This window comes from Ammospiza caudacuta, chromosome 16 (genome assembly GCF_027887145.1).
Source record: "Ammospiza caudacuta isolate bAmmCau1 chromosome 16, bAmmCau1.pri, whole genome shotgun sequence".
Classification (NCBI taxonomy): domain Eukaryota; kingdom Metazoa; phylum Chordata; class Aves; order Passeriformes; family Passerellidae; genus Ammospiza; species Ammospiza caudacuta.
This window is the reverse complement of record NC_080608.1, coordinates 138,080-150,294: the sequence shown is the minus strand read 5'-3', so window position 1 is coordinate 150,294 and position 12,215 is coordinate 138,080. Positions and strand designations below refer to the sequence as shown.

The 12,215-nt window shown below is 37.1% G+C and overlaps 1 protein-coding gene across 1 annotated transcript; it reads left to right on the top strand.

The window, feature by feature from the left end:
• Positions 1 to 854: 854 nt before the first annotated feature.
• KCNMB1 (potassium calcium-activated channel subfamily M regulatory beta subunit 1) lies at positions 855 to 11,086 on the top strand. The gene is made up of 4 exons (XM_058815405.1): positions 855 to 993; positions 6,544 to 6,709; positions 8,119 to 8,314; positions 9,804 to 11,086. The coding sequence occupies exons 2-4, from the start codon at positions 6,573 to 6,575 to the stop codon at positions 10,071 to 10,073; spliced, it is 603 nt and encodes a 200-aa protein (XP_058671388.1). The 5' UTR covers positions 855 to 993; positions 6,544 to 6,572; the 3' UTR covers positions 10,074 to 11,086.
• Positions 11,087 to 12,215: the final 1,129 nt, after the last annotated feature.

The window sequence follows — 12,215 nt, the reverse complement described above, 5'->3', positions numbered from 1 at the left end:
CTGTAAATGTCTACCAGTTATCTAAATCCAGGTTAGCTTTGTGTGCTCTCTTCTGCATCTGTAATAGTACAGAAGGGTCCTACTGAAGGAGATTAATCAGTTATCTTTAGACAGCATGAACATTCTGAGCTTGTCAACTTCAAATCTTTTATCAAAGCAAGTTTAGAAGAACAGCTTTAACAGCTAATTATGAGATACCTAAAGCAAGGAGGGAGGGGCAAATACTCTACCCTTGCTTATGTTCTCTCCTAATGATTCTACTGGATTAACTCATTTAAATTCCTTTAGACTCCCAATAAAAGAGTTTAAAAAAAAAAAAAAAAAAAAAGTTCTCTTTCCTGAAGCTCTGTGCTAGGAGTTATCTGTTTATATGTCCCAGAAATAGGCTTGGCTTTTTGGCTAGAGGAACATGCTAGACACTAATGCACCTATGGTATGATGGATGTTCTTATCCACAAGGCTCTGATGTACAGTCAGAATTGTAGCACCTGTTGCATCCAAACTCACTGAAAATAGAGGCAATAAAGCATTCCCACACAGCTGGTAAGGGCTCAGGTTATTAAGAAAGAATACCACTGGTCATCAATACAGTTAAATTTCATAAATCTTACTCAAAACATCTGTCAGATTTCTAAACTAAAAGGCTTGTACAAATGGAGTGGGTCCATAGTTTAAGACAAATCCACCAGAATGCATGGTAAAGGAGCTCTAGTGTATGAGAAAGCTCAGTCTCAGTATTCTGACTTCCTGGTTTCCAGCAATTAATTTCCAAAAGGACAGTGCTCTTTCATACCTTACCATTTATGGTTACAAAAGGCTTTGTAATAGGGGAATTAAGTTAGGACTTCAGCCACTGCAAAGCAAACCCAGCAACGTACAGGAAAGGAAAAAAATTAATAAAAAATCCCTTTCAGCTCTGAGCTCCACTACTATCCCAAGTCTGTCATGTAACAGACTTTTTTCATCAGAGAAAGCAGCATTTCATCAAAAATTGTAAGTTTATTTCTAAACAACTCTTTTTACTTGAGAGCATATGATAGCTTTGTGTTTTGAAAAGTACAGTGGGGGAAGCAAAAAAACTACTTTTGGGTAAGTAAAAGGTTTTTTATATCTGCATCAGTATGGAAGACAGGGTAGATAACTTTTCTGTAGCATGCAGACTGAGTTCTCTCTTTTGTAACTGGATGCAATCTGATATTTCTTCACAACTGTTAGCAAAGGTAACAATAATATTTTCATAAATTGGGAGCCTGTAGCTCAAATAAGACCATAGTTCTTGTTCATTTTAATGGTAAATGCACTTCTGCTTTTAGAAGTCTCATGGCTTTGGGTTTTCAGCATTACTTTAGAGGATGTGCTTACCTACCCCTAAGTTAGAGAGGAGCAAGGCACATGAACTCTTGAAGGCTTCCCAAAAATCTAGTCTTAATCTGATTCCTTCTGTGCAGCCCTCTACAGCACAGAATCAAAGGAAAAAGTACCCCAGAAATATTTCAGAACAGCTGAACTAAGCAAGTAACTTCTTTTTTCCCCCCATTTTTTCTTTTTCTAAGACCCACCATGTTTAAAAGCTAATAGAATTAGTCTTAAACAACTGCATATGTTTTTAGACAATTAAAAATCTAACTTCTTTAATTCACTCTAGTGGCACCTCTGGTAAACAGTTCAGTAATAAAGCAAAATTATACAGCATGTTTCAAAAAATAAACAGTTGTATTATGTTACACAGTCAAAATATTGCTGCTTTAGGTTTCCAACACAACTACATGAGAAATTTTTCTGTGCACTTTTCCATCGAGGCTCAGCATCACCTCATTCTGTAACATAAAGTATTTGTGGTTGCAGACACACAGAAAGCTTATTATTTAATGAAAAAACTGGTGTTCCCTGTCTGCAGCACTTCCCTAGCACCAGCAAAAAATGCCTGTAACTGCTAGAGACTGGGGAAAGAGAAAGAAAGTGCTAACAGAATACATTTTTGACTACAGCCTGTTGCAAGTGGTAGGGCAGCAGATGAGAAAATGATGAGCATAGGATTGAAACAGAAAGGAAGAATCTAAGCAGTGTTGAAGTACCTATGGAAAACAGATAAGCAAGTGCAAATGATCCAACTAACTCTTCCTAGAGAGAGTTCTAAGTATGTAAATATACTTAAAAAATAAGTGCTGTTCCAGTAACATAACCAGTAGAGAGCTCATATTTATAAATCTAAAACTTTTACCTACTGGTTCTCACAAAAAGCATTCGACCAATAAACTATCACCAAGTACTGTGCTCCTCTTACAAATCCAGCAAAGCTGGCAATTTTTATTTTGTCTATAAAAGGTGTTTTGAGAATAAAACATGGCTTAAGTTGGCATTTGACAGGGAAAACAAATGGCTGTTTTGCATGCAGAAGCAATAGAGGCCAACAGGTATACAGACCTGCTTAAAAAGTCTTCATCACTTTAGAATGTAGATGACTTGCATCTCTCTTCTTGGTATGATGCTATTTTAGAACATAATGTTAATCTGAAAGCAATACATAAATATTGACTGAAGGTTCACCATAATGTGGGATGAATCGGCTCAAAGAAAAGCCAAATAAAAGAACGACAACACTATCTCACTGTTAGTATTTATTCCCAACTTAAATTCAATAGAGGACTTAGCAGCGTTTCTTCTGCAAGTGAGGTAAATTAATCAGTGCAAATTAAGAGCACTGGAATAGCTTGAGAGAGAAGTCCCATCTGAGGTCACACCACTGGAAACTCCTTGAAAGTTGAGAGAGTAGGAGAAGGTAGAGACTTCCTGCCAAGTATCAAATATCTCTCTAATTAAAATAGGGGACTATTCAAAACCTGAGCGGATGGCATCCCTAAGATTATCACTAGCAGCTGTGACTGCAATTATTATACATTGAAAATGCACAGGTAATGTACTGTATAATTTAACTGGATTGAAGAAGATTAGGCAGAGGGAACATTATCAAAACATTCGCAGTTTATACATTCCTAATAGATATGGAACCACCATATAAAATCTGCAGTACAAAAATACATTTACATTTTTTCTTGAAGGCTGGACTAAGCCTTGCTTTGTACACTTCAACATCTTCCAGTTCAATTTTACTCAGACTTCCTGGGCCAATCAAGTCTTCTGCAGTGTTTAATTTTAAAAGATTTAATAGTTTTGTCAGAAGAAACACTAAACCAGCTATTTCAATGCTCCTTCTAATATACATAGACAGAGCAAGGAGACAGAAGATACTTTTAATCAGAAAAAAATTAACCTTTAAAACAATGAAGAAATTCCAAGTAAATATGGTTTTCTATGTGTATGCAACTTTGCAGTCCTGTGTTTCCTCTCAAATTCTTCTGTACATGCATGAAATAGTGTTACAGGGTTTTTTGGTCCTCTATATTTGAAAGCAAAAAAAAATGCACCAGAAAATGTGTATTTCAGTTTTAGGGACCACATTTACAGCTAATTTGCTACAGCAACACAACAATGATGTAAGCATCCTTGTTTTACGTTGCCTAAAGACCTAGCTGGTTATTTTTATGTCTATAGAAGCCCTTAGGGTGATATTTTTAGATGAATCTTTCTTTTCAACATTCCCTGCAAAATTTACATGTCTTCGTTCTCTTTGGGGTGAAGCAGTTATCTGAACTGGGGGAGCACAAGCAAACAGCATCACTGAGCAGCCCTTGCAGAGAGCCAGGGTCAGGCAGTCTGTCTGGTGTGAGGATGGGGAACAACACTGCATTTAACCTCTGGGCCACTTAAAAAACATTTCCTATTAACACATACAAGTTCCTTTTGTGTCTTAAAGAGATGGTCTGCTAGTTTTAGATTATTAGGAGGATGAGTTTAGTGGTGCATCCACTGCATGTGTGGCTGGCATTCAAGCAGACTTTTGAAGCAATTAGATTTCTTATTAATCCCTTGGTTAATAGTCCTACAGTTCTTGTTTTCCATGTAACAAGGGGGTTGATTAATCCACTGTTTCTCAGTGTAAATGGGACAGATCGTAAATATTCTGGTTCATCAAAATTTGATTTGTTAACAGCTCTAGGACACTAGAAGTTTTCCACAAGTCACAGTGGCAGTACCAGCCTTTCATTTTTTCAATTTCTCACAGAAAATAAAGATTAATCATTGTTACTGTATGTTAGTTTCTTATTAACTACACAGATTTTCACTCATGTATCATTATCTCCCCATGATGCTATAAGGACCTGCTACTCCAGTACCATTTGGTCTTTGGGCCTGTGCTCCAGGCCTGATAATATTCCTTTATTTCACTTCCCTCTCTGCCCAAGCTGCACATTATGTAGTGGAGAGCCAGTTTAATAACAATTGGTATTAAGGTACTGTGTTGCACAGTATTCTGATATTTTAAGTACTTTGGAATTCTTTAAGTTTTTTTATTCCCATTTTCCAAACTAAAAGAAATGACAGAGGGTTTCAAGGAACAGTCGGTGACACTGTGCAAGCTTCCTTGCTGCACACACCTCTCCACATAGTTACATGTGAATATGCAGGTGCAGCATAAGTGTGCTGGGAGCATTTGTTACATATTCTACCTATAGCCCCACTGACCAAGCAAAACAGAGTACAACCTTTCTTAAGGGCATTAGCTCACCTTCTGTATTAAATGCAAATGGCAGTAAACAAGGAAAGTTAATCTATGGCAATTTTCAAATTGAGATGCTTCTTACAGTGCCAGTGAATTATATGTGATCATCAGAAAAACAGTTCCTCTCAAAATGCTGTATGTAAAATTCACATTGGATGTGGATGTTTTATTTAAAGTGGACTTAAATATGAAAGTGGACAAAATTTAGTATTCTAAAAATAATACATTTAGTTTCTAGGGACACCTAAAAACAGCCTTCCACTTTGATATCAAATACTACCAACTTCAAAATATATTCTTAAAATCTGCAACTAACCACAAGTTCTGCTAAATGACCAAAGGTGTTTTACTGACCACAGACATCTATATTTTTATTGCTAAGAGAACTAACATTCAGGTGTTATAACAGTCTAAAAACAGCAGGATGTTAATTTTCAAATACCTTTTTCCTTCGATCATTAAACAGTCAAAGTGAGGCACTTTTACAAGGGAAAACCAGAAACAGCAGGAAAGGAAAGAACATTCAGAATATATTTCCATTCATTCCTTTAAGAGCTGATGCTCATAGCTTTGAGGGCTATCTCATCTTTCACCAAATTCAGCATAGTCCCCTACTTGCAGTCACACTGCAGCTCTGCCAGCCTGCAGCAGCTGGAAAACAACTGCTCACAGATAACCTGAAGAGGCTATTTGCCAACTTTGGTTTGTGCTTATCTTACACTTTATATAAATCTAAGTCTGAACATAGGAGGATTTAGGGAGGAGGTATGCCATCCTAAAGGCCAGCTAGTAAGGACATACACTGAAAAGTTGCACACACCTGAAACTAAAATCCTGAAAAAGCACTGCCTAAAGCTGTGCACCACTGCCTTGTGCAGAACAGAAAGGAAATCCAATTTGGCATTAATGCCTTTTTTTTCCCTCCTTTTTCCTCTGCTTTCTTCTCTTATCTCCAAAAAGCCCACTCAAATCTTTCCAGTCTTTTCATTTCCATAAAAACAGCTTTTGCCATATTTTCATGAAAAAACAAAACCCTATATACAAGCAATCACAGCTGACAGTGCAGCAGATACTGGAGACTGGTTGAACTTGCAGTGAAAGTTCTGGACTATTTCTACAGAAACCTGTATGCCACTCATAATGATTCAATGGCATATGGAGTCATGGCAATAATTTTCAGATTCTCTTCAACAAAACATTATGGATCATTTATTGTGGATCATTTAAAAGGCTTTTTGTGAAAGGAGTGGAGGGGCTAATGCCAGTCAGTTTTGAGCTCAGGTTCAGAATGCTCTGACCAAGAGTTAGTTCCCCAGTTACACCAACACTGCTCAGACAGGAGTTTTGGAGCACCTCTGAATTGACAAGGCCAAGCAAACATGCAGAAGTCAGAAATCTCAAATGTTAAATTTTTAATTTCAGTTTTTTTGAAATAAGACAACACCATTTCAAACTACTCCAGAAGAAAAGGCATAATGTAAAAAGGTTTCTACTCTGGGAAGGTTTTCCCTTCATGCAGCCTTTACCAATATACAGCAAAACAACTCTAACTTCAGAGAAGCAGCGACATAAAACAGACTGAATTAATTCTGAGGACAATTGGAATGTTAACAGAATTCTCCCCAGAAGTTACCAGATTTTTCTACCTAGTCTCTTGGCTTTCACACACAGACACACACACACACACACACACACACACACACACACACACTTCTTAAGGTACTACACGATAAATTTAAAAAGTAAAAGAAGAGTCTAATGAGAACAAAAAACACAGCAAGTTTGGTTGGATTTTTTTTAGTTCTAGTTTTTGCAAAAATGGGGCTGTTCTGCCACCAATTATATTTCAGAAATTTGTTACATAAGTACAATAACTGTCATATTTTCCCTTTCTTTTCTGTATTTTATTTTACACCAAAAAGAGGCTGTTCAAGTTTCACAACTCTAAATCATGCTGGGAAAGAAGTTGGTGACTGCACAAAAGCGAGGGGAGACAAGAGCCCTCTGCCTGGGACTGGGAATGGTTGCATGCTCCATGATGATGTACTTTTTTATTGGGATCACCATTGTGCCATTTTACACTAAGAGGTAATAAGAGTCATTTGTTTATGAAACAAAGCTATTCTTTTTCCTGTTAGCATCATATACAGTAATTAAAACAGTGATAAAGTATACATAAGTACATTGTACAATAGACAAAGTGCTCTCAGAGAGCTCATAAGAATTTAAAACAGAAGAGGAAAAAAGTGTGGCAAGAATTCATCAGGCACAGTGAGAATAAAAAAGAGGAAATTATTCTCCTCATGGCTAAACAAAACAGACTAAATCAAAACATTTGCTGTAGAATCAAAAAGCCAACCATGCTTATCAAAGCTTGACAATGAAAAGCCAAGTCTTACATAAATAGAAACAGTTAAAAAAAGCTCTTTTATGGGCAGGAGAGAGTCTTGTTTAATAGAACTTGATCAACAGAAGTCATGGTAAAATTGTTCACTCAACAATCTCTATCTTACTTCCAAATTAACCATCATAAGAAACGAGCACCTTCAACAACCCAGGCAGCCACACCAAATATTACAGAACATAATGAACACTGAAGGAGTTATGAATGCCCACCCTCTTATTTAATTTTGTGAGTTCTGCCTACACACACAAAATCAATTTGCAAAATATCAAAGTAACAAGGAGTGCATCTCACATGTTCATGTTTCAAGATTATGACAGAGAAAGCAAGGACAGCAGCCTCATTCTTCTTGCTAGAGCACCTTTAATCTCAAAACTATTTGAAATACATTCTCTTTAAAATAGAGTTATTCACATATTTATTTTTCTGCCTCCAGATTACATTACAAAAGATGGATACATGTATCAAGAGTAGTTTCATAAGAACTGGAGTGAGACTCAACTTTCTTTGACACCAAAGTGTACTTCTGTGAGCAAAATGTAATGTGTTAACAATAACAGAAAAGTAGGTCTTGAGAAAAACAGATAAGCAACAGTAAAAATTAACTTTTCCCCAAAAAAATCCTGCTACTTATTTATGCAAGAGGCCCATGTAATAAAGAAAAAGAGAAGTGGGGAAAACAGATCTGAGTTCTGAGGCTTATTGAAAGAAATCAGTAAAAATATTTCTGAGATATGAAGTGCACTGCATTCCAGGTATTTACTACCAAATTTTAAAATCCATAGCAATATTTTTTTCTTGAATAATATGAAGCTGGTTACAGATAGGGAGGTCAGAATCAAACTGAAAACCAAAGAATGCATTAAAAAATCAGCAAAACCAGCAAAAACAACAAAAATGTTTTCCTGAACTTGCTATGGCAGCCCTTCTCCAGGTGCAGCCACTGATTCAGGATGGGCACAGTTCATTACAGCAGGAAGAAGCAGCTATGAACTCCAGCCAAGTCAGCACACACAGATGTATTTTCACATGCCACTTGCAACAGATGCCTCTGATAAGCTTAAAAGGAATACCTTTTGTTTTGTTTTTGTAGTGTTTGGACAACAGAAACTGTGTGCAAGGTACTCAAAGCCAACATCAAGGACAAAGTTTTCTGCCCAAACAGCAAAGGCTCAGAGGATGAGGAAATCTTTCCTTATCCCTGTCTACAGGTGTGGGTTAATCTGACAGCCTCAGGACAGGAGGTTATGCTCTACCAGACTGAAGATACACTGGAAAGAAATCCTAAGGTACTCGCAGATTGCAAACTCCTTCTTTGCTACTATCTACCACCTTTGAGGAGAGGGGCTGATAGTTTTTAAACCAAGCATCTCAGTAACAGTAGGAGTCACTCATCTTTTACATGTTAACAATGTCTTAAACGAAGGCAATTAAAAAACATTACAGAAACTAGAGTTTTTATTTTTTTTAAATATTAAGTTAATACATTTAAAGGAACTACACCAACATGAAAATACAACACCTATGAACATTTTAATATATGTAAGTCTCCCAGTTGAAGACCCATTGTAACAAACGGTTTATAAGGTGTGGCTTGCTCAGTTGCTTGTTGAATTAGCAAGAGAGACCTCAAGTTTAGAACCATCCAATGTAAGAGCACAAATTCCAATTTTACTTGTTTTTTAGGTGTATATTATTAAACAGGGAATAAAGAAGGAGAAAATTGCAACATGATGCACATTTTAGACAGGAAATGAGAAACAAATCAGTGAAAATTCAGACTCTTGGATGCCTGAGACTGAAGTACTTTTAAAATTTAGAACAAACATGTTCAGATTAAAAATGCAGAGCATTTATATAGATTAGCGCTTCCCACTGTGCAAACCTAATAGCATAAAACGCTTCAGCTGAAGAGAATTTTTCTAGCTAATGCCTGTCTTTATAATGATTGCCTCAGGGAAAGCTACAGGCAATAAAGAAGCAAACAGAAACTACCTACCATAGATGGAAACAAGAGCCTTGTTCACTGCAAAGGGAGGCAACTTCTTGATGTCCTATCTACTTGCACTAATGAAAGTAAAATTTTCAGGTCAGGAACCACCCCTGCTTTTGTCTTGGCCAGGTCCCAGTTTAGTACATTCAAGCATTATTATACACACAAAATAATACTGCAGAAAAAAAATTTTATGAACAACAACAACAAAAAGCAACAAAAAATTTACTGCTTCAAAGTCTATTTCCAATGAAAACTAAATAACTCTGAATTATTACTACAAGTCAAAATAGTTTTGTTTAACAAAGACAAGGAGGGAGCCCCCAACAGCCATGCTTGCATTTTTCGACTACTTACAACCAGAGGTGTGCAGTGAAACAACTTCATTCTTGTGCACACAGACAAAGCAGTGCAAAATTCTGCACAATGAACACTTTCCCACTGTGACAGTGTCTAGAAGCTCTGTTAGGAACTGGAGTTTGGCACTGTAATAAGGAAGTGACAGTGTCAAAGACTGCAGGGGTTTTTTGAGCATGTATGTTATTGGTTTCCAACAATGTAACCCCAATCTGTAAATCTGCAGACTGGGGTCATTGACATGCTGATGGAAAGAGGGAAGAGTGGCATGGCAAATGGACATAATGAAACCAAGACAATCTCCAGGGATGCCAAATCACAGAAGATTTTGTCAGTACTAGCATGATTTTTTTCCCTCAATCTGACTTAACTAAAAACTTTTTATTGGAGTATTTGTTATAGTGAATCACCTTGATTTCTTATTTCAGTGCTCATATGTCCCAGACAAGTTGGAGAACTCTAAAGAAGTTAAAGCACGAATAGAAACAATTGCAAGCAATTTCAAAAAATACCAGACTTTCCCGTGTTACTATGACCCAGGAGGAACACAGACCAACGTCATTTTAAGCAGACTTTATCCTGCAAAAGGTCTCCTCTTTGCTTTCCTCTGGCCTACACTCATGTTTACTGGTGGATGTCTGATTATTGTTCTGGTAAAAATTAGTCAGTATGTTTCTGTTCTTTCTGCTTGGCAGTAAAAAATACATATCTAGCATAGATTGTTAGGATTGTTGGAACATATTAAGACACATTTGTTCTGCCTGTTGTATTGGCAATTTATGACTCTTAATTTAACAGGTGTCAATTCAAGGGCAGGCATTCAAAAACATTGAACAGCAACCTCTATAGATGGCAATCCATTACACAAGGACAAAATGTAAAACTGATTCCCAGGAATGCCTGAAAAAACCTCATAAACACACAAACTTAGTTACTCTCTATTGTTTTCCTGGGCTTTAGGAGGTACAGCTGCTTTACAAAGCTACAATTAACATTTACTACTAAACTCTTCTTCCACGTTTTAGATGGGGTGCTAATCTTCTGTCTGGTTGAAATCAGTTGGTGCCACATCCGTATACATCATCACTGGCAGACACACCCTTTATATCCTACACCAATACAGTATGTTCTCATGGTGTACTCATCTGTTGAGAAAAGTAGCTTTGTTATGGTGCAAAAAGGTGTAATTTTGATTATGGATCTCTCTGCCTTTGGGGAAGGGAAGGGAGAAAGCCCCTCAAAACAAAAATACACATACACAGACTTTACAAAATTAGCACTGTAATTATCTGACACCAATTGTATATAAAGAAATATATGCATAAATTACAGGGTATGGTAAGGAAGCCTATACTAAAAGTATGTTTTTCTATTTACCTCAAATCTTAGCCTTGCCTTATTTGAGACAAGTGTGCCACTCAAGGAAGGCTACCTGGGTGCCATTTGCATAGATTATAAAACTGATACAGAAAGGAAGTTATGATATATAGAATGTAGTGTCCTGGTTCTGGACAAGATAGGTTTAATTTCTGCAAGAGCCAGGAGGGGGCATGGCCAGGACCCAGAGGTTATTCTATAGTACCTCACCTCATTTTTTGGGAAATGGCTGCCTGCCAGCTCAGTTAGCATGGCGGGGGAATGGTCGGGTATTGTCAGGGGTGAGAACTCGGGTGTAAACTGTTTCTTGTACACTCTTTTATTAGTATTGTTGCTGTTACTGTTGGTTGTCTTTTTATTGCTGTTTCCAGTAAATTGTTCTTATCTCAACCCATGATCTTTGCCTTTTGTGCCTCTAGTTCTGCTCTCCAAATCATCAAAGTGGGGAAAAGGAGAGGGGAGCAAACAAGCAACTCGTGGTTTGCAGTGTTTCCAATTGAGGAATATCATTCTTAAACCACAACAAGTAAAACACATGTGTGATATCATAATAAATACAGCAAGCCAAAGTAACCACAGAAATTTACATGCCTAGCACCAAGATATTTTACAAAAAGATACATTTGTTTCCAGAGCCAAGACTTCTAGGAATGCTCTGATGCACGGAGAGACTTTCTCTGATCTCTGAAAAGAACTGTTTCTCTCAGCCAAATTTCAAATTGCCATTGGACACAGGTGGAACATGAGATACTTCCTGCATACTGTATTTGACTGTCGTCTGGGACAAAACTGGTACAAGCTTTTTCATCATACAGTTGAATCGGTAAGAGCTATCATTCACAGGGAAGTTTCAGGGCTTAGATACATATTTAATTATATTACAGTTTAATTATTCTCATTAATGTGGTACAATTCTGTATTATTTATTGTAAGAAAGGCCGACATATTAACTCAGTACATGAATTCTCCAACATTACTAACAAAACAATGTCAGAGTTTGCTTTTCACTATGATCAGGAAATGAAAGGAAGTGACTGCTAAAATTCTTTTTAAAAGCTAACTCCCAAAAATTAATGTAGGAAAAAATCCACAAGGAGGAAAGTATATCCTCACACAATACTTTTGTGACATGCATCAGAAGTTGTGTGTATTTACAAGTCAAATCTCTCTCATTCCAGGAAAGTGAAAGTTCATCTGGCACAGGTACAGATGGTTTGGGTGACCAAGTTGGATGGGAGGGGAAAGAGAACCTGCTTTTTTAGTTCATAAAAAGCTGAGGCAGAAGTGTGGTAAGCAGTTTTAAAAAGAGTCTCCAAATTGTGAAGTAGAACTTACCCATGACTGCACTCAGTCCAGCAAATTTGTAACCCATCACTTTCCTCCCCATCCAGCTCAGCAGAGATAGATGAAGGTTGGATGTTGCTGGCAGACCCTGTGGCTCCACTCATTCAGCAGTCAGTGAC

Bases quoted from the DNA above. Each gene is read 5' to 3' on its own strand.
- KCNMB1 (XM_058815405.1), top strand. From the start codon at position 6,573: ATGCTGGGAAAGAAGTTGGTGACTGCACAAAAGCGAGGGGAGACAAGA. The intron at 6,710-8,118 runs GTAATAAGAGTC...TTGTTTTTGTAG, and splicing joins GTGCCATTTTACACTAAGAG to TGTTTGGACAACAGAAACTG. The intron at 8,315-9,803 runs GTACTCGCAGAT...TTCTTATTTCAG, and splicing joins CACTGGAAAGAAATCCTAAG to TGCTCATATGTCCCAGACAA.